This window comes from Cuculus canorus, chromosome 1 (genome assembly GCF_017976375.1).
Source record: "Cuculus canorus isolate bCucCan1 chromosome 1, bCucCan1.pri, whole genome shotgun sequence".
Lineage (NCBI taxonomy): Eukaryota > Metazoa > Chordata > Aves > Cuculiformes > Cuculidae > Cuculus > Cuculus canorus.
In genome coordinates this window covers 109,858,714-109,881,788 of record NC_071401.1, presented here as the reverse complement: position 1 = coordinate 109,881,788, position 23,075 = coordinate 109,858,714, and the positions used below count along the sequence as shown (strand labels likewise).

Sequence of the window (23,075 nt, the reverse complement as noted above, 5' to 3'; positions counted from 1 at the left end):
GAGAGTTGGGGTTGTTCAGCCTGGAAAAGAGAAGGCTACAGGGAGACCTTAGAGCAGCCTTCCAGTGCCTGAAGGGACTACAGGAAAGCTAGGGAGGGACTTTTTAGAAGGGCATGTAGCGATACGACATGGAGGAATGGGTATAAACTGGAGAGGGGCAGATTTAGACTAGACATAAGGAAGGATTTCTTCACCACAGAAGAAAGGCACTGGCACAGGTTGCCCAGGGAAGCTGTGGCTGCCCCATCCCTGGAGGTGTTCAAGGCCAGGTTGGATGGGGCCTTGGGCAGCCTGGTGTGGTGGGAGGTGTCCCCCCCATCGCAGGCAGGGTGGAACTGGATGATCTCAAAGATCCCTTCCAACACAAACTATTCTATGATTCTGTGATAACGCCCTGTGTTCAGTGCAGTCTGCGCTTGGACAGGTGTCTCCGCCCCTGCCATCCCCTCTCTTTGCAGCCTTTCCCCATCTCCAGTGCAAGGACAGGCACAGCTGCTCCAAAGCTCCAGGTCAGCAAGAGACTGGACTGTTGTGAAGTTCACGATAACCTTAAAATGAATCCTTGGAAAATAACATAAGATGCACAAGATTTCTTGGAGAATTTATCCACCCATGGGCAGTGCCCCCTGTCCCAGCTCCTGCCTCCGCACAGGATGGATGGAGATCGCTCCCTCGCCTTGCCCAGCCCTGATAAAGGCTGCTCGCTTCCTACAGCTCCAAAACGAGACTCAGAGGGCTTATTTTGGGGCACTTTCTGTCCCGGGACAGTGAGCGCAGAGACTCGCCCCCCTTCCCCCTGCACGACACCAGAGAGGGGTGGGGCTTAATTGGCCCCGCCCACCGTCCCAACCCCGGCCCCTTCCCTGTGGCCCCGTCCACAGCCCACAGCCCCGCCCCTCCCGTGGCCCCGCCCCCCTCGGCGGGCAGGGCGGTGCGCGGGGCCGCGGGAGGCGCACGCGCCGGCGGGCAGGGTCAGCGGCAGCCATGAGCTTCTTCATAGACTCCGGCATCATGGTCACCTCCCAGGTATACCCCACCCCTTCCACCTCCCGGCGCTGCTGCGCGGTCCCACCCCGCCGTGCAGGGGGTGAGGCGGGGGGTGGGTCCTGCCGGCGGCTTCTGGCTCCGGGGAGCACGGGGGGCGGGGCCTGTGGGGCGCTAGCCCCCCCCCCCCACCGGGGTTGGGGGGGCGCAGCGAGTGGCGGGAACAGCGGCGCCGCCGTTCTGGCATCGCTCCTTTCCCTCTCCCCCACCCCCGCCCGCCCTCCGCGCGTCAGCACGTGTAGGAGAAAACCTCGTGGCTGCCAGTTTGTGGCTGATGGTTTGTCTCGGTGGTGCTGCCTGCTCTTCCCCATCGCCCGAGATTCTGCTGCAGGAGAATCATGGAATGATCTGGGTTGGAAGGGACCTTAAAGATCATCTTGTTAGAACCTACCTGCAATAGGCAGCGACACCTCCCACCAGACCAGGCTGCCCAAGGCCCCATCCGACCTGGCCTTGAACACCTCCAGGGATGGGGCAGCCACAGCCTCCCTGGGCAGCCTGTGCCAGTGCCTCACCACCCTCACTGTGAAGAATTTCTTCCTAATGTCTAGTCTAAATCTGCCCCTCTCCAGTTTATACTCCTCGTCCTATCATTATATGCCCTTCTAAAAAGTCCCTCCCTAGCTTTCCTGTAGTCCCTTCAGGCACTGGAAGGCTGCTCTAAGGTCTCCCTGTAGCCTTCTCTTTTCCAGACTGAACAACCCCAACTCTCTCAATCTGCTCTCATAGCAAGGGTGCCTCATTCCTCTGATCATCTTTGTAGCCCTCCTCTGGACCCGTTCCAACAGTTCCACATCCTTCTTGTTTGAGTATTCCAGAACTGGATGCAGTGCCCCACGTGGGGTCTCACAAGAGCAGAGGGGCAGAATCACCTCCCTCGACCTGATGGCCACGCTTCTTTTGATGCAGCCCAGGATACAGTTGGCCTTCTGGGTTGTGAGCGCGCATTGCTGGCTCATGTTGAACTTCCCATCAATAAGTACTCTCGATTACTTCTCTGCGGCGATGATCACAATCATGTAATCCCCCATCCTGTATACATCTTTTGACTGCTTCCTTACGTGCTCAGTGACCATTGCTCTCTTAAAATTGTCAAGTCAGAGTGTGATGCATAAGAGGCTTTGTGAACAAAGTTGTTGGGAGCGGAGCTTTTCATGCAGTACTGCATCACTTCCATAAATTTAAACTTGTTTAGTTAGAGCAGACGAGGAAGCTCATCTTGCTGTTCTCTATCTGATGCTTATTTTGCTTCTGATATTCTAAAAGAAGGCTAGTCATAGGCAGTTGGACCACATGATCCATGAACAGGTGGCCTCAGGTCATACCAGGGGAGGTTTAGATTAGATATTAAGAAAAATTTCTTTACTGAAAGAACGGTGAAGCTTTGGAACAGGCTGCCTAAGGAAGTGATAGAGTCACCATCCTTGGAGGTGCTTAGAAGACATGTAGATGGGGTGCTTTGGGACATGGTTTAGTAGGCAAGTTGGTGGTGTGTTGATGGTTGGACTGGATGATGTTAAAGGTCTTTTCCAGCCTTACCAGTTCTATGATTCTATGATCATTGTAGGACCCTTGCAACAAAAATAGTCTATTCTATTCCACTCTGTTTGTATCTTCTACCCTTGGTTTTCCCCAGAGGAGTTTGCCTGTTTACAACTTTGGTAGGTTTTTTACTATCTGCCTTAAGGAACTGTAAAATGTCACCGCTACTTTATCCTAAATGCCTCCTTCTCCATTGATCGATTTGTGATTCAGCACTTCCTTTGGCTTTTTCTTTCTGCTGCCGTCAAGGTAATCTTTCAGCTAGTCTTTATTTTACACTAGCTGGATTCACCTTAAACCTTTTTGTGTCATCCTGTCTCTGTGAAGTGGGTTGTGGTCTTAACATTCTTGAAACTGGTTGTTTTGTGGAAGGAAACATCCCTCCTTCTTCATTAACTTCCTTTGCTGGTAATTTATCTTGTCATTGTGTTCTCTTTGATCTTACTCTCCTTCTTGCTACCCTGTGCCCTAAATACCCTTTCTTTGTCTGCCTCTCTGGCAACTGAGATGGTCCAACTGTTTGCTTCTGCCAAACAGAGAAGGTTCTGCTCCCTCTTCACTTCCGCTTCAGCTGCACAGTTGTACTCTGTTAGTTATGCTCTCTCCAGTGTTTGGTTTTACTAAGTTTAACTGGATCACAGAGTGATCTGATAAGCTTCTGAGGTAGTGGGAAGTTTTTGTTCTGTAGTGAGAAATGAGCTGAGGAAAGAGGACCTTTCACCTCTCAACAGCAGTTGGTTATCTTATGTAGACTTTCATGCACAACTCCATAATTTTCCTGCCAGTTTTTGGGACAGCTTTTGGCCGTTAGAGGCGCGGTGTCTTCCTGCTTTATAATTCCTTGAGTTTTACTCTTATCATTTTTTTGCCTTCCAAGATCTAACTTAGATCTAATTGCTTTACTTTCATTTGTGATGGCAACTTTGCATCTTCCCATCATCTTCAAAAGTATCAATTTAGATATTTAAATTTCTGCATGTAGTTGCCAAATGCGCAAGAATTTTTAGCTTTATGCATCACATTCGTGTGTTATGCTTTAGAGTGTGAACTTATAATGCCTTTCTATGCTTTTGTACAGGGAAATATGATCTTCGTATATAACTTTTTCTGTTATTATTGTATGTGATTATCTCCTCATCTCTTCGTTACTTTAGTTACTTATTTCTTTTTGAGTAGTTTGTCTCTACCTTTTTCCTTCTTTACATTGTTAAATGTGGAATTGCTTTATGTAAGTATCCCTTGTTATCATGCTTCTTTGACTTATGACCTGTGGATAGGAGGCTTGTGGAATATCTTACCTTTTTCATTTTGCTGTCAATTACTTAAAGGTCTGAGGTCCTCCTCAACAAGTTTTGCCAGCTGTTACCAGTCATACACTTGGGCTGTGTGTTGAAACATCACTAAATTTTATATAAAGTGCTCTGAGAAGTGTTGAAATGCCAAGCATTGTTGGATTGTCCTGCTTCACTTACCTTTCCTATGTGGCTTTCTTGCAACTCCAGATTGTGGTTTGAGGCATTGAACACTGCTTTTTCTTTACCTTACAGATGCTTTTAACACCTTTATTTAACATTGTGTCAGAATATAACCATATTTAGTGTTAAGACCTTTCCAGAAAAATCAAATGCTTCCAGTCGAAAAGAAACAGCAGATATTTTTATAAAATTTGATCAACCCTAGCAGGTTTGTATATTGTGACCGAGTGTTCATTTTGCCTCTGTTACTGTGTTTCCTGTAAAAACTATGAACTGTAATTCTGTAGATTAGAAGAGTGAAATAAGGAACATCTGAGTAATTTATGAATACAGAAATGGGTTGTCTTGACTGGATCTTCCCTAAGGTTGTAGCCTTCAGTGCTTGCTACACTTGAATATTTAAAAGTCTTCTCTCTGTGGTACTGTGGCAACTTTTAATATCTTGTGGATCTTAGGTACTTGGGCTGAGCTCTTTTCCTTCCATTTCTTTCATCTGCAGTCAGTACTGAAGCAGCTCTGTATTTTGCAAATTGCTGGATACAAATGTTAAGTGCATTATCTCTTCTGCAGGTGCTGTTCTTTGGATTTGGGTGGCTATTCTTCATGCGTAAGCTCTTCAAGGATTATGAGGTGAGAAGGGGCCTTCCATTACAATTTCACATCTTAAAAATTACTCCTAGTTACAGAAATATTTTAAAAACTGCATCTGGCCTTCTTCCTGTCTTTAAGCTCTCTCATCTTATTTTTAATTATTTATACAGTGATTTCTTTTTCATTTGCTCTTGCTTCTGTTTGAAAGACTGAAAGACTTCTGTTTGCTGTCTGAGGAAATGGGTTCTGGGGCCAGCAAAAGTTTCCATATTGGTTGCTGTTAAGTAAATGAAAAAGTGGAGAACTTGCAGGGATAATAGGAAACTGTTTTGCCTCTTGCTTGAGTAAGCTTGCCTTATGTAATTATGAAATATTTAAGACAAAATAAAATTCAGTGGTTAACTTCAAATTGGGTGAGGTGTGTTCATTGTGTCTGAGTTGTATGTGAGTGTATGACTGAATGGCATAAAACTGTCACATTCTCTTATAACCTTCTGGGGATAAGAGAATATAGTCTAGGTCATAGATGGCTTAGGTGCAAGCCAAATTCAGACTTAAAAAGTTTTTTTCTGATATGGATCTTATTTTTAAATCTGAGGTTATCAGATTTAAAGGGTCCATCATTAGTCAAGTTGACATGGACATTGCATGCTTGACATCCCTTATGTGCAGGCATCTCTGTTAAAAGTGCCGATAGCTGCAATCAGTGTAATCCCGAGCAATTTAGGAGTTTGTCCAGTATTCCTATCAGAGTGGTGGTTTCTTCTTGTTCAGATAAAGGGCAAAGTGCCTGGAAGCAAGAGGTCCAGTTGTGTGCCATTGTACCTTGTGATTTGTTTTTTTTGTTACCTGAGGGGTATTAGGATGCCATTCAGGGAATGGAAATGCCTGATGTCTCTGGCTTGTTTTCTCCATTGCAGGTGCGACAGTACGTGGTCCAGGTGATCTTCTCTGTGACTTTTGCCTTCTCTTGTACCATGTTTGAACTCATCATCTTTGAGATTTTGGGGGTGCTGAACAGCAGGTGAGTCTGGTAGCTCACTCAAGGACTAGCCTGCCTTGTGTTCAGCAGCTTCCAGTTCAACTTTTATAAGAATGGAATAATCTTTGGTTGGGGAAATTGTGTGAGGACATTGTCTACAAAGAATTTTCAGTAGCAGGATTTGCTTATTTGATAGAACATGAGACTAGAAGCCATAAGCTCCTGATTCTCCATGCAATTGCTGTTAGTGTGGTCTAAGTACTTAGGACAAGACTTTAGTCTTTGACTTTCTCCATTTCTGAAGTTAAAAGAAACTGTTCCTTTTATAGGAGCATTGTGAAGCTTCAGATCGTGCCGAAGAGCACTTTTCAGATGTTAAGGACTATAGAAACTACAAGCACTAGTTTTTCTGTGGTGGTCAGAGCACTGAATAAGATGTGAAGCTAATTATGGAGTGAAAACTACTTCTGTGATAATACAATATTTGTGAATCAAAGGCACATCCTCCCTTGACATAGGGTGAGGACTTCTGCATAAAGAAGAGGTTAAAAACTGTCTGCTTCATAAGTCAGTAGGAAAGAGAAGATAGAACAGTAACACATAGAGGCTAGCTGGGTTTCCTATTTGTTCTCTCTTATGGTACTAGTATAAGAGCGCAGTTGAAGGAGTTGAAAGGCACAAAGTTCAAAACTGATATAAGGTAATGTTAGTTCTGACTCTATGTTATTAATCTATAGAGCTTGCAGCTGGGGAGATCACTGAGGAGATTGCTTTTATAAGCTTCAATAAAGGGCTGGACATCAATATAGATGAAAATGTTTGCCTCTGAATTAGCTAGGAAAAAGTTAATTTCTCCTTCCCTGAGACATAAAGAGGATATGACTTAACATTGAGAACAGGTCATGTATTTTTCTATTTAAGCTAAGTGAAAAGTCAATTCAGCAAAGACTAATCTCATCTGCATTGACTAGTTATCTTGTTTGGTCAGAGGAGTGTTGATCATTTTGATATATATGTGCATTTTAAAATGTTTGCTTTGCAGTGTCTTGCACATGAGACAACTCTCTTCAAAGTAAAACATGTTGAATTATGAACATTAAATATTTTTAATACCTTCAATTTATATTAGACCTTTTTTGACTTGACCACTCATTACAAAATTAATTTCTGCTTATACTTATTTTCAAATCACTGTTCAGCTAGATGAGAATTAAATCAAATGCTACGACCGGCACTAGTCACCATAGAAAATACAGTGTTTGGTAAAATAGTTTGGTTTTTTTTTTCTGTATGGTTACTAGTTTTTAAATACATATTCTTGAGCTCTATATTAAAACCCAAACCAAACCAACCCCCCAAAACACCACTCCCTACCCCCCTGCAACAAAAAAAAATCCAAAATATATGCTAGGCCAATATAATCCAATGTTTGAAGTAGTTGAAAGCACTGCATTGACTTGCAATTGTCTTGCAGAAATTTGTTGTGTTATGATAATGTGCTAATTAGTATTTTGGTTTTATTTTAGCTCTCGATATTTTCACTGGAAGCTGAACCTGTTTGTCATTTTGCTTATCCTGGTCTTCATGGTACCCTTCTACATTGGTTACTTTGTTGTGAGCAATATCAGATTATGTGAGTACTTGGGTTATGACAGCGGGGCTGCAGACTTGAGACCATGCATACCAATGAGAAATAACTTTTCTGAGTGAGAGATATGTTGGTTGTTATCCCCTTAGCTCCCTCTTTCTTCTGGTTTCCTTCTAGCTATGTAACTTCTCTTTGGATCTTAATGCTTTAGCATGAACTGGTTATTGAGCAGTTAGGAGATACTTTTCTTTGTAGCTTTCCTTTATGAATTTTGACAAAGCTCAGCACTTTAGGGCAATATTACTGGAATCTATTCCTTTACGATTTTAAGCTTGCAGCCAAACCCTGAAACCCATTGCAACGCTGTTTTGTTCTGCTAGAGGGTAAAAGAAATGAGGCAGAGAAGCTCTATGAGTTACTCTCAAGGCAAAAAAGCTCAATAAATTACTTTTGCTCTTTTGCTTACTGCTATCTGGATGGGGCCTCTTCCATGTGCTAACGGGCATCTGCCCTTGATCTGTTGATATTTGTCACTCTTTTGTATTAAGCTTAGGCATATAGGTTGAAAGTATTAAATGTCTAGTGTTGGCACGATGATTTATTTTCCAAGTTTTATGTTGAGGATCACGCAAGAAAGATGCGTTGAGTGATCCCCTGTTCATAGTGCAGCCTTCTTCATATGTCTCTGGGAAAAATTCAAAGTGGTGTGTTGCTGCATTACCTCTTGCAGATGGTGCTCTCTCAAATAACTGGTTCTGAGGGAAGTGAAGGGGTGCATACTGCCAGCAGTATCTTTAGCCGCTTGTGCTCAGAGCAACCTTTGGACCAGTGTAGCAATTTTGCAAGCTAGAAAAAGTCCTGCAGGAAGAATGTCTTTAAAATACTGTTTTTTCCCCCTCTTCATTAGTACACAGGCGGAAGCTGCTTTTTGCATGTGTTTTGTGGTTGACATTCATGTATTTTTTCTGGAAGTTGGGGGATCCATTTCCTATCCTCAGCCCAAAACATGGTGAGTTTCATGTTATTGCTTATTTCTTCTCTTCTGAAAATAGGAATTATCATATCACTTTTATCTCAGAGCTATTTTTATTCTACTGTAGAAAGTAGTTCTTGCAACTGAGGGTCTGCTCTGCTTTGAAAGCTCCAATCTGAAGGTTGTCAGACTGACAGAAATGGGTGGATACATCTGAATTATTTGCATTAGTTTTAATTCCGTACCGCAGGAAGACTTTAAGAAAGTGAATGAGTCCTAACTGAACCTAGACTATGTAAAAACACAGTGTATTTTTTGAGGACATAGACACTTCATCTCTACAAAAAGTTAATTTTTATCCTCTGTTTTCTCTTGTGGAGACTAAAGCTAATTTATTTAAGAAGACAAGAGACAACTGATCCTTATCTGACTTTTTTTCAGTTAGATTGTTGTTTCTTGTGACAGAAATGAGATCAGTTTAGTGGTGGCTGTCCAGTTGACAAAACATGGCAGGATGCCTAAACAGCAGAGCTGTATAGACTGTAGCCAGCAACATGTCTGGCAGCGCGTGCTGGCTTCAGTACAGCTTCGTGCCTCCCCTGGGCCCAGACACAGTACAGTTGCATGGCACTAGGGTGTGTGCTGGTAAGTTCTGCTGGATGCCAGTGCTATTTATGTGCAGAATTAGCTTGAGTGTCTTTGCGTTGCTTTCATGGAACCAAGAGTATTTATAGTATGAAGATACTGTGTGCACTTGGGCTAGTTTGTGTCCAGGAGAACTTGTTAGCATGTTAACTGTACTGAATTCCTTTAGGCACTTAAATGTGCTGAAGGATTATAACACTATAGAACTAGAGTATTTGTTGCCTCTATCCCCTGTGTTGAAAATTTGTTTGTATATTGTTCTCAGCAGGTGGAATTCAGTCAGTTTCACTCAAATTAGTGAATATATCTGTCTGCATAGATAATGTTTGGCTTAATCTTTGTGTTCACTAGGAAGCTGCTTTACTAATCTGTAAGAGAAACATTGAAGGGTACTAACTATTGTAGCCTGGTCACCCTTTCATCTGTGATCCTAGAACTTTCCTAAGAGAATGGGTGTATCTGTGTTTTGTAATTGTTGTTTACCACTGGTATACAACAACCAGTATATAGTGCAGGTCCTTCTGCCCAATGCTTCACTGCCAAGAAAGACATGTATCCACTTTGAGTTGCAGAATGCATTTAAGTTGACAGAACATAATAACCCAGTGGGAACTTAGCCGTGGGGTTTAGGTAATCCTCTTCAAATGACTGAAGAGGTTCTGTGAAGCTGTGTAACAACTGCAGATTTCCAGAACTGGTAGTGGAGTGTTTTCTGTTTTTAACTTCTGCTTTACAGGATGATACCTCCACTTAACAGTTGTTCAGCGTCTTATCCTACCACGTGTAGGCATAAGGTTAGAGCAAAGAATTCTAGGGTTTTTTTCCTTGCTGTACTGTTGCGGTGCTGCTGTCTTGCATGTATGGGCAAGACTGCTGCAGGGCTTTGTCATGTGTTGGTGACCAATTCAGGCAGGTGGAATCCTGTTGTGGAGGGAGACGTGGTGGGAGGCCATTCTTAAGGAACCTCTCACATGGCAGTACGTTACCTGTAGTGTCTTTCTTGGTGTGCCTCACCTTGCTCACCTGTATGTATGATGGTGTGCTGCAGTTGGGGATTTATGGTGATTACTGAGGCTCTTTCAAGTACCTGCACTGGCATCCTGTGTCGGGGAATGCCTTGCCTTGGGGTGGTGATGGCAGGGTGCTGCAGCTGGGGACTGCACCAGCAGTCAAGGGCTCAGAGTCGGGAGCTCTAGTTGGTCTGCACCTTGTTTAATAGACCTGAGTTTGGGAGCTTGCAGTAGAAGGAAGGTTATATTTTACTCAGTTACACACTAGTATTGTAATAAAACTCTTACCTTTATCTGAGTTGATAAAATATTCATTTTATCTGAACTGATCGCACGAGTAGGGTTGCTGTGAGTGTTACAGGAAAGCATTGCTTTAACCAGTGGAATGTGATGTCATTTTGAAGGCACTTCTGTTTTAACTGCTGCTTTCTGACAGTGTGTGGGGCGAAAGACCAATGTATTGTAGCACATTCTGTAGCTCGTGTAAATCGCTATGCAGCTGCACATGACTGGATGTCTCACTCTCCCTTTGTGAAGTCTTTTTGCCTTGTTTTCATCATTTATTCCCCTTCTCTGAAGCATGAAATGTGGCTTGGTGCTTGGCCACCTCAGCTTTGCAAACATAGAAGCTCAAATGTGCTGTGTGGCAGCTGCCCTTTAACTAACACCCTAAAAAGTGAATGATGTTTAGTAGCACATGGCACTGTGTCCTGAGAAGACAGGTTGAGGTCTGTAGGTCTGTATGTAAAGCCTGAGAAGAATAATAAATGCAACTTCGGTACATGGTGTTGGTTACAGCATTGGCTTGATGTTCATGCTGTATTATGTGAATATTTGTTTTAGAGTCCAGATGGAATACTTTGTTGTATGTGTGTATATCCACAAGATGAATACTGAACAGCCAGGCACTGCATAGGCTTCCCATGCTTTCATAACCCCACTATCCTACAAGCACAAGTTGTGTCTGATCTGGAAGGGTCACTTCTGATGACCATTGACAAGATAGGGCTTCCTCTCCATGGTTCAGTTATTTTTGGGCCAGTTTTGCCAGGATTGACTGGTTTGGTAACTGTAATCCTGGTTATTGCACAAATAGCTTTATGGAATATACTTCCTTTGTAGTGTTTGGTGGATGATCTGTATTCCCACCTCGGCAAAGTGCAATCAATGTTTTATTAATTTAGAACCAAAATATTGACTATTAGTCCTTTCCAGATCTGTCTTCAGCTTCTTCATAGCTGGAGTTTCCCATCCCTGTTTCTAAGCATGGTAATGCGCTTTCTGAAGGAGACTTTATACCTCTTTCTTTCAGTGATCTCTATCTGTATTTCATATTACCTCTGATCATTGCAGTGGGAAAGCAGTGGGATTTGTTAAGCAGTTCTGTATGTATGTTATGTCGTGAAGGCACCGCGTCTGGAGCAGAGTGAAGAGAGCAAGGTTACTAATGCCTTGTTTTTCCCCTCTCAGGAATCCTGTCTATCGAACAACTCATCAGCCGTGTGGGTGTGATTGGGGTGACACTCATGGCTTTACTGTCAGGATTTGGGGCTGTCAACTGTCCATACACTTACATGTCCTACTTTCTCAGGTAACTGCAACCTTGTGAATTGTTTAATCCACTTTTTTTTTTTTGAGATTATTCTTCTGCTTTTCCTGTGATATTGATTGAAGCTTTTTCATAACTTTTTTTCTTTATCTAGCTATTGCCATGTCTACATGCTAGAACCATTTCCATTAGTGAAGCATGTTCTCCTCATACAAGCTTCTGTCTTTGCTTCATGGGCATGTGCATATTTGCTCTGAAATGGGATAGCAGGCCTAATGGGGTGTCTTTGTTTTGCAGGAATGTAACAGATGCAGATATTCTGGCTTTGGAGCGACGACTCCTTCAGACTATGGACATGATTGTTAGCAAGAAAAAAAGGTGAGAAGACAACAGTAGCATGAAATTATTTATTTCAAGGGCTTTCAGTCAGTGTGATATAAGATGATTCTTGAAATTACCAAAATCATTAGTCCTGTCAGGGCTACAAGTTCCAGTGAAACAGGTGGCTGAAGTGGCTTGAGCTGTGTGGTATTTTGTTTTGGCCAGATACACAACTTTGTTTTTTTCTCCCCAGACGAGACCACTAAATAGTACCCTTTCTTTACTGTGGTGGCACAAGGTAGGCTTACAAGAAAAACTGTTACTCTCTGGTGGCAGCTTGACTAGTCTGTAAGATGGGCACCTTTCTCTTTTGATGAATAGGTGACCCTTAAGCCACTGCAACTAGCTCTGTTTCTGGTGGTTTTAAGTACAGAAATCGGTTCATACATGTTGAGTGCTCTCCTGCTCTGTGGGTCTGGTGTTTGCAGAATTACAAAACATTGCTGACGTCCATGTGATGTGGTGCACAAGTGTGCCATCAGAACTCTGCTTTTGTTGATTTAGCATCTACCCCAAGTGAAAAAGCTGCTTTGCGAAACAATGTAATTTCATTTACATGGAAAAGTTTCGTCTGTGGTTACAAATTACGTATTGCATGCTTTACTGATTGTGTAGAAAAAGTACAATTACCAGTTTCAAAGGCTTTACTGTCTGACGCTAAATTCTCTCAGCAGTCCCCATGACTTTACTTTTGGCACACTAATGTTTTAATGGACCCTTTTAATACATTACAAGGGAGCTTTTAGGTAGTCTAACCTTGCTGAATTAGTCACCAGCATGTGTATCTGCTGATCAGTATTAGCATATGAAAGCGTAGTTAAAGCATAACTTTTTTTCTCCCACTTTGGAAACATTAAGTGGTGAACAGATGTTAACTCAGTGTTTGTGGTCATGTGTGAGATGGTAAGAGTGAGAGAATTTAATTACTCAGTTTTAATTGGTTTAATTGACTAGGAGCATACTAAAATAACTGACTTTGGTGTCAGATATCGTGTATACAGATATTGTGTAGCGCTGCTTCTGTCTCTGTGCTCTTTTGTAGAGCGTTTTTGAACCTCTGGTCCGTGGAGAGTGCTGTTAGGGTAAAAGTAAGGATGGCTGGGACTTATAACTGATCTTGCCTTCCTGTGGTCAGGAAATCTCCTGAATATGGTGACTTTCTAATCATTATGAAGAGTCACATAAAGGATGTTAATCGCGTGGGACTTATATTTGTTCATATATTTGTGTTTAAAATAAAAAAACAAATCAAACCCCCAAAAGTATGTGGTCTCAGAAAGGTACAAAGACACAGTAGAAGCTTGAGTTCTGCAGATTTTGTTCTCTTTTTGCTTTGACAGGGAGCAGTGGCTTGCATAATTGGACTATTTACTCCTATAAAGCAAAGCTTAAAATTTTAGATTTGTGTCAGTCCAAATGCAATGCACATTATTTGGCAGAACAAGCAGGAATAGCAGTATTTTACAGAGTAAGGTAAACAATATAGTTCCATAAATTGTCAGTTACTTGTTGGCCAGCTTTTCAGTACTACTGATAACTAAAACCTTATCGATGCACACATATGTTATAAAGCAATAGAACATAAAGTTTTTTTGTTTTCTTTGCTAGACTTAGCATTTCTTCTCACACCAGCCCTTATTCATACTGGCTTCCTTGTCAGTAGGAAATAGTTGTTGAAGGTTGCTTTCCTTGATGCTTTTTGCACAGGAATTATTGTTCTTTCCTTCTTGAGTGTAATCAAGTAAAGCATTATGGAAACTCACCTTTAAGGTTGGCAGGTCATTTATACTCATCATTTGAAGTGCCTAGATTCTGTGACACCATTGCTTCATTTTGCTTCACGTTAGAATCAAATCAGCCTAACATTGCACAGACCAAGTGAGTGGGTTTTGCCTGTGGATCCTTTCTATGAGGTCTCCAGAACACCTGACTACTGTGTGAATACAGAGATCCTTGTGACCTCTCAAAAGAAAGGATTTGCCTTTGTATACTAATATATAGCCTTACACTTCACCTTGATGTAGCTGTATTTTTACTGCAGTGCTGTGGGTCATTTGAGATGGAAGATGTGGATCGGGTACTGGGGAGAAGGCAAGGATTAAAAAATGCAATCCTTATATTCAGCAGCTATCAGAATGAATTGAATTAAGATAGAATCATAGAATAGTTTTAGTTGGAAGGGACCTTAAAGATCATCTAGTTCCAACCTCCCTGTGATGGGCAGGAACACCTCCCACTAGACCAGGCTGCCCAGATCTCTGTTATTTGTAGTCTGTGGCTATATATGCTTTTGTGTGTATTATGTGGGGTGCCCCAAAGGCGTGTCTCTTGCTGGATGTGAAGGAGGAATACTTTTTTTTTTTTATTACACTGCTTATCAACAACCTTGAAAAAGGCTCAGTGCCAAACAGTGTAGCAATACGGACTGCAGCTACAAGAAAGGGCTGAAACGCTGTCACATCATGGATGGACAATCCTATGAATAGGTTTCAGCTTGGGAGTGGATAACTGGCTCACAAATGTCAACGGGGAGAAATGTGAGGGAATGGGGCCAGAAGCCAGCACTGCTTGTGTGGATTATGCTGCAGTGCAAATGGGAGTGTGAGGGACAATATGCAGCTGCTGCTGTAGTGTTGGAATTAGCTTTAGGAGTCACGTTCAGATTGCCTGAAGCATCCAGTGGTTGAGTCCAATAATGGATTTATGTGTTTCTGCTTCGTGGCAGCTTGTCATGCAGCCTAGTAGTGAGTGACAGCATATCAGAGTATGCTGCTGCATACCATCCACCGCTCACAGTTCTGTGAAGGTTATGGATGTACAGTGATAAAGAGGTGTTCAAGGAGAGAGGGAAACATGAGAAGTCTTCTCGTTCCTGAGCTTCAGATAACACAGTCATGTGTTGGAGGAAAGGAAAGCAACTAATCATATGACTGAGAAATCCATTTGAATTTTTATTTTTAATTGGGTTTAAATCCCTTTAAGGATTGATGCAGGATCCGGAATGGAAGTTTTGGGAAGTGTCTCACTGATTCTCACTTGATTAGATCTGGGCTGTACTCCAGATCTAATCAAGATAATGTTATGAAGCCAGATATTTGTGCCTGGGGGAGGGGAAGGGGGCATCTGTTTGCAGTGAATTTAGTTTAACAGTGTCTTCTAAATGTTTTTTCCTGGGTTTTTGTATTGTTTTGATTTTTTATAAAAATACTTTACTCCTAAGGACTTGCGTTTTCTGTTCTTTCAGGATAGCTGTGGCTCATAGGACAATGTTCCAGAGAGGAGAAGTGCATAACAAACCCACTGGCTTCTGGGGGATGATAAAAAGTGTTACAACATCTGTTGCAGGCAGTGAAAGTATCCTTCATCTACATGCTGGCACCTGCCTCAGGAGGTGGCTCCAGCTTTCTTCTGGTTTGAAGGGGAGAGTGTTAGTTGGGCCATTTACAAAGCATTCAACAGTCTGAGCAACAGGCTTAAAGTCTCCTGGGGAGTTTGCTCTCTAGTGCTGTACTGTCTGACCTTTTGCCCAGGGGTTGGACACAGTTTTACGGTGGCACAGTCGAGAGTTGTGTGCTGCTGCCCTGTGCTATAAATGTGCTATTGCATTGCTGTTGTTGAGGTGTACACTTACAGTATCTCATTGCTAATGTCTACTCCATTGCATCACTGAAGGGAGAGGCAGCTTTCTAGCCTGATGTATCCTGTGCTCGTATGACTGACCTGTGTGTGTATTTTTCTCTTGAAATGTGCTCTCCCGGGATGGAGAATCTGTGGTGTACTTGAGCAAAAGAGTGGCATTGGCTGAGGTGCTGAGGAGTTTACCTAGTCTATAGTTGGCTTTCTGGCCATTTTGGACAGCTGTGAGAAAAAGAAGGGCAGGAAGCAGCTTGTTGACCATATAAACTGTTCTCGTGATATAGGCTGGCCATTAATGCTATAGCAGGGTGACAAGAAGGTGGATAGGAACAGGTGAACAGAAGTTGTTCTGTCTACTTGAAAGGGGTAGAAGGAATCTGTTGGAATTACAACTTTTTAACTTACAATTGCCTGCCAGCAATTTCTGCCAGACCACCTAAAGTGTGCAGTTTGCATATTCAAGGCTCTTCTTCCTTTCCTTTCACACTAGCTGTTAAAATTTGATTTTATCTATTTGACAAGAGTCTTCATGATAATCTCTAATTTCTTGGAGCAGTTGCTCAGCGGTTTTGTTTATGAATTTGATGCGAGTGGCATATTGTGAGATGCACTTCAGTGAGAAGAGACACTGATCTAAGTGGAACAGCAGTCTTCGAGAGCTCTGGTTCTCTTCTGTGATGTGTTCCACAGGCAGAGGAATAAAGAGCTTATTGAATGAGCCTAAATACTGCGTAGTGCCTATCTTCTTAAAATAGAGTAGTATACAATGTGTGTATCCTAGAAGTTTCTTTGGGTGAAAACGAAGAGCATTAAGACTGAATTAATGAAGAGCACTAAGACTGAATTAAAAAACTGATCTGGATCAAAGAAGTGGTCAAATCATTAGATGTGGTACTTGAGCTGAAGGTGGGTGATGTTTTGTTTTTAATTGACAATTTGTGACATGTTCTAGCCTTGACTATGCTGGTTTGCCAGATCTGTCCCTTATCCAGCAAGAAGTGGATGCCCTAGAAGAGCTGAGTCGGCAGCTTTTCCTGGAAACTGCTGACTTGCATGCAACAAAGGTACGTAGCAATGAAACTGCCCAGATGAGTGTTGGATGCCAGAGTAGTTTGAAAGAGAATGTAAGTTAGGAGAAATTGAAAGCTGTTCAGCAAGTGAATATTGAAATGTTGTGACACAGTGGAGTGATGATCTCTTTCTTTAATTTGGGATCTAGATGGCAGTTTTCTTCCAGTTCAGATGCATACTGGAGTACAGCCCATGTCTCTAAAGCTGTTCAGAAACTTTTGAATTAAAACTTTTGAGTTCAGAAACATTTGAATTAAGAGTTCTGGAATTATAAAGCTGTTCTTCCTAGTATTAGTGCCACATTAAAATTTGGAAGTTTTAGACATTATGGACGATTATGAAAATGATTTTTTTTTTTTGTTCTTTTCCCTCTCCCTCCTTTTGTATTTCCAGGAGAGAATAGAGTATTCCAAAACTTTCCAGGGAAAATACTTTAATTTTTTGGGTTATTTTTTCTCCATCTATTGTGTCTGGAAAATCTTCATGGTATGTAAATGTTTTAATATATTTTATATGGACATATGCAAATGTCATACTCTGCATAGGTTGGACTGTACATGCAGTTCATCAAGTAACGCTCCTGTTTCCTTAAGATCCTGCTTCTGGAAATTCTGAAAAAAAATGGCCGTTGGTTGAAGTAAATCTTTTTGTATAGAGCATTAGACAAGCAATTCTTATGTGTGTGCATTTTGCACCTTCTTAGACAATCTGACCTCCCCCTGCCCCTTCCCTTGGCAATACAAAGTAACAGTCACACATGTGTCTCACATGTAACAGTGAGGTATGTTTTCTGTTTTCTTGTTTGAATGTAAATTCACCTCTCTTGCAGGCAACCATCAATATTGTATTTGACCGTGTGGGGAAGACTGATCCAGTCACAAGAGGAATTGAGATCACTGTAAATTATCTGGGAATCCAGTTTGATGTGAGATTTTATTAATTCTTACAGCCTTTTAAGCAATTCATATCTTGTCTAAATAAAATCATACTATTGATAGGGAGAGAGTGAGAGAGCTCTGAGAATGTGTCTTTGACTTCTGACTTACTGATGAGAGAGGGAAAATGTGCTGTGAACTTTGCCTTTACACTGATTTTATTCTGAGGTGGTAATGTGATCTTGCCAGAGAGGGAGTGATTTGTTTTGAGCAAATGGAAACAAGTTAGTCAACTTACTTAGTTTAATAAACTTAACTACAGAGTAGTTATGTTTGCTCATCATGTAAGTGTTCTGTCATTTAAATATATCTCTGTGAATGCCAGATTCATTGTGATTGGTGTAAGCTAAATCTATTTTTCTTGTCTGTTTGGTGTAAACTACTGCTAAAATATTTGTCAAAATATGTTATATGAAGCTGTCTGCAGTGGATTTCTGTACAGTTAGGAACTGCAAAGACCCTGAAGAATTGGCAGCTAAATGATGTGTAAATGGCATTAGTGTTAAAGGTTTAACTGTATTCTTCTTGATACAGGTGAAATTCTGGTCTCAGCACATTTCCTTTATTCTTGTTGGAATAATCATTGTTACCTCTATCAGAGGATTGTTAATCACACTTACAAAGGTAAGAGCCAGGGCTCTTATGTGGTCTTGGACCAGGAAAGCTGTTATCAGATCTTTAACTTTAGCTGTATACAAATCCTGTATAAACTGTCAATGCACATTTATATTTTAAATATCTGAATATAAATACTTGCAGAGGGAGGAAGGGAGGAAAAATAACCTGCAGTATATTCCCCTGCTCAGTCTGTTATTACGGTGGGGGAAGAGTTGTAGATGTTAAATGAGATGTTAAGTATAAGGAAGGGTTCAAAACGAATGAGCCAGGGCTCATTAGAAAAGTTGATGAGAAGGTGATTAAAAGAATTTAGATTGCTTAATTTGAGCTGCTAGTAGAACTGGAAAGGCATTCACTCAAGAGACATGTGACTCATTGTCTTGACCTGGCTTTTGGTGCCTAAGCTGAAGTTTCAATTTGACTCTACCACATGGCACCACTGGCTGAGGGAGATTCAAGTTTAAGCCTAAGACTGCAGGTTTCTGAAAGTGAGGCACAGGCAGCCCTCCAAATTTAATTGTTTTCTTAAATTAAAAAGTATTGAATGGTATGTACCTTTCATGCTCTCCTAGGGCACATCAGATTTATCAGACTGCTTATTTCCTGTTCTTATTTTTCTTTTCCCCTAGTTTTTCTATGCCATTTCTAGCAGCAAGTCCTCCAATGTTATTGTTCTGCTTTTGGCACAGATAATGGTGAGTATGTAGAACCACGGGCACACATGTAAACATTTATGCATGCATACGTACCTGTGTGTGTGTACATATACACGTAATAAAACCTTTGTGTGCTGACCCATCTTAGCCACATAGCCAATTACGGAAAAATTGCTACTTTCTCCTTTTTAATTTACAGGGTATGTACTTCGTGTCATCAGTGCTCCTGATCCGGATGAGTATGCCTCTAGAGTATCGCACTATTATTACAGAAGTTCTGGGGGAGCTCCAGTTCAACTTTTATCATCGTTGGTTTGATGTTATATTCCTAGTTAGTGCACTGTCCAGTATCCTCTTTCTCTATTTAGCACACAAACAAGCCCCAGAAAAGCACATGGCCCTCTAAGTAAGGACTGCAGTCACGTGCTGCGCTTTGTCCTTTCTACTGGACTGCTGCAACTCCTGTGGACTGCAAAACTGGAAGAGAGCTGGGACCGTTCTGTGTGTTCCAACAGTGTAACTGGCTTTTTGAACTTCCACATGTCTTCATCATGCTCTGTGGCTCATTTTGTTAAAGTGCCACAGCCTTGAGTAAAAGGGATGCACATATTGAATGTGAAATAGTTTGCTGCAAAGGAATAAAGGGCACTCCTTGGTACACCAGTATCTAGGGCAATCAGAACTTGCATAGTAGTTTGTCCTGGGTAAGACCTCTTTTAGAAGAACATCATCTTCATAGAAGGCACAAAGAAAATGTGACTTTTCTTTTGAAAATCAACTCATAATTGGTATTGAGAGGACAGCAATTCTGGAGGTGAATGTTTGAGTCTGTGGAATTAAATAAGCTTTTGCAATATCTCATGCAGGCATCACAGTTGTTTTTTGTCAGCTGTAAAGATCTGACTGGAAGTGAGCTAGAAAATGTCTAGGATGATTTGCTGCCTGGCAGAAGTGAAATGGAGAGAATTTCACTCCATTTATGTATGGAGGGTGCACTAATGCATATCACTTATTAGCCCCTATCTCATGTCTCAACTTTCTTTCCTATCTCTGCATAAATGGAACTGAGGTTTTGAACTTTTCTTTGCTAGAGTTCAGAGTGATATTGAAGACTGCAGCTATGCCTTGTTTACTTCTTAAGTTAAACAAATTTGTTTACCATAAATGCTGTAAATTTGTTGTTCCCACAACCTGTGTATTCTTCTACAGTAGCCTGTTTCCCCTTCCTGATTTAATTTAAGGCATAAAAGTGAATTTTATTCATTTGACTCAAACTTTTATCTTCCCCATATCCACTCTCCCAGCTTTGTTTGATTTAAAATTGTTCTGGAACTTACATCATAGGTAGTAAGAGTAAGACCTGGGGAAAAAAATAGCCACTCAAAACAATTTGTTTCTGTGTTATCTTTGATGTACAGCAAGGATGCATAGTATACAGCAGCAGTATTACAGAACCATTTGTATTGTATTCAAGACAATATGATGTTGGCTTGGGGTTAGGCAAACCTGCATGACTGAATTATGTATGCTGTTCTAACTAGCATGGTCCACAACTAGGTGCAGAGGAGAGAAAACAGTACTTAAACATCCTGAATTATGAATTATGAAGTTAGCTTAAAGTTTGAAAGAAATTTCTGCTATGTTGGAGGGGGAGCGGAGCATAATGCAAAGAAGACATTGACTTATGCCATTTCACAGCATTTGTACTGCTGTAAGTACGGCATAGGAAAGTCACCACAGATTGAGTTGATGATTTTGGTTTAGGGTGATTCCCTGAGTTCGGCTGGGATAGAGTTAATTTTCTTCAGCTTCTCATACTGGCCTGACAATGAGAAGGTAGCGAGTGCACAAGAATCAGGGAGAGGAAAACCAACCAGGACAGCAGACCTAAACTGGCCAAAAGGGTATTCGATGCCATATGATGTTATGCTCAGCACATAAACTGAAGGAGTCGGCCAGGGGGCAGAGAATCCCTGCTCAGGCACAGGCTGCACATTGCTTTCCAGGTGGTGAGCAATTGCACTGTGCGTTACTCACTTTGTATATTTTTATTATTGTTATTATTTTTCTGTTCCTTTGCTGTTCTATTAAACTGTCTTTATCCCAGCTCATGAGAGTCTTCGTGATTCTCCTTATCCCACTGGGCAGAAGGACTAAGCAGGTGAGCGCCTGCATGGTACTTAGTTGCTGGCTGGGGCTTATCCATGACAGTCATTTTGGGGCTTGAGTGGTTGAGATAATGATGGATCTGACCAGAGCGCATTAACACAAATTTGTCTTATACATTTATCAAATTAATTTAATAGTCACTGGTTGCAAAGTTGTTTTGTTTTTTTTCTCATGGCTGTGTTATGTAAATCCTTATATGCACTATGTATTCCCTGTGGTGCTCTTTATCACTTCTGGGCGGGGAATCAGAATTATCATGTTGCTATCTTGTGTAACATCGACTTATGATAACATCACTAACCATGAGGTTAAGATAGTATTTGCACGCAGAATTGCTATCATGTCCATACCTCGAGCACCATCTCTCGGAAGTTATTACTAATCACACCCAGTCTATGGGGAAGACAGAGGTGGATACTTTCCCCCACTCTTTCACCTTCCTTTTTTCCTTCAGCTAGTTATGATAGCTGTTGAGAATTTTGAATATCCTTGGGATGTTCGAGCTGGGTTGCTCTTATTGCTGTGTCTTCTGGATGTGTTTCAGATCTTGTTTAGGGTTACAGAAAAAAAAAAGACTATAACCCAGAGATCTGCTCTGAGACTGCATAGTCGTGGGTAGCATGGCATGTGGGAGAATGTGGACAGACATCTAGAGAAATCCTCACCTCCATTGGTTTAGAATTTCACTGCTCAACAACTACAGGACCCCAATGAAGTGATAGAATATTTGAAAGGAAAATGCTGTGACTGTTCAAAAGAGGCAGAATTTGCCACACTGTGCTGGACCCTGAGCAGTATCTACCAAACACTGCTTAGTATTAGGCAGCCCTCTTGGGGGGATGAGAGGAAAAACAGGCCCACAGGCACTGTGGCTACTCCAACCCTAGTGACGGGCACTATGGCTACTCAAACTGTGGTGGCAGGTGCTGCAGCTGAACCAGAGAACCAAGTCATGCTGGCTTCAGTCACCTCTGTACAGACAAATACACAAAAAAATCATTTTGCTTAGTGAAGGATTGAAGTGAACCAAGGTTGCTGGCAGAAAAGGAAGAAAAGGCAAAATGAGAGAGATAATCACCTGATTCCCTATCCCTCAGTGAGCTGCGAGATCCGTGAAAAGATTTCAACTGCCAACCAGGAAAGTGCGTTGTTATCTGGCTTCTCTGATGCAGAGATAATGGGGCCAGTGGACTATGGTTAGAGGGTTTCTCTGGCAGAAAGTACTAGGGGAGACTTGAGGTTGACCTCTAGGGTTTTTAGACTCAGGTGTCTGAGGCCTCCTATACCAAACTGGAAAAGTTATTTGGCAGCATATGAAGGAGTTAGAGCTGCTTTGGAAGTGATTGGAACTGAAGCAGTTTCTCCTAGTGTCCTGATTACCATTATTGGGATGGATATTCAAGGGTAAGGTTTTTTCTACATCATGCCACCTGTGCTACGTGGAATAAGTGGGTTCATAAATCACACAGTGAGCCCCTGTAGGAAGCCCCAGTTGTCGAACATCGGGATGCACATTTAGCAGAAGCCACCTGGTTAGTCAACACTAGGGAATCCACCAACTGAGCTGGCCCTACCCAGTCTAAACTTCCATGTACTGCAGAACGGTATGAAGTCCACCATAGTGTGCATGAAGAATATGCTAGGGAAGACAGTCTGGGTTAGTCCTGCCTCAGGGAAAGGCAAACCCATCTGCCAGATTGCTTTTGCTCCAGGACCTGAGTGCACTTTGTGGGTGATGTGGAAGGATGGGGAAAACTGATCCCTCAAGGGGATTTGATTTTGAGTGAGAATAGCCAGTGAATTAAACTGTATGACGTTAACTGTTAGATAACCCTACCACTGTATGTCATTACTACTACAGTTGCTATATGCCCTATCAATGGTATTACAGTAAGAATCACCCAAATTAATGAAAAATGAACTTTGATGAAACTGTACAAAGTGCTGTGGTAACGGGACCGGAATTGGCTTCAACAACTGGTGACCAGCAACATCCTCAAGATCGACATCTTTAACCTACAGGCCGTGGGTGTGGGCCGTACTAGATACACCAGCCATGAGGTCCAGATGGAGCACGCAACAATCCAGTACCACACACCATCTCTTCGGCCTTGAAACACTGTTATGTAAGTGAAGCTCAAAGTTGTGGATTAAATGAACCCGATGGACATTGTAAAGGGATGAGCCATAGACTAAGGGAATGGTACCTG

At 41.9% G+C, this 23,075-nt stretch overlaps 1 protein-coding gene across 1 annotated transcript; it reads left to right on the top strand.

Moving 5' to 3' along the window:
- Nucleotides 1-895: 895 nt before the first annotated feature.
- On the top strand, nt 896-22,991 carry GPR89B (G protein-coupled receptor 89B). The gene is made up of 14 exons (XM_054062868.1): nt 896-1,026; nt 4,632-4,691; nt 5,573-5,676; nt 7,161-7,267; nt 8,130-8,231; nt 11,321-11,441; nt 11,697-11,777; nt 15,025-15,134; nt 16,392-16,480; nt 16,881-16,973; nt 17,317-17,412; nt 17,957-18,046; nt 18,670-18,735; nt 18,896-22,991. Exons 1-14 carry the CDS (start codon nt 985-987, stop codon nt 19,100-19,102), a joined length of 1,368 nt encoding a protein of 455 aa, XP_053918843.1. The 5' UTR covers nt 896-984; the 3' UTR covers nt 19,103-22,991.
- The last annotated feature ends 84 nt before the right edge of the window (nt 22,992-23,075 follow it).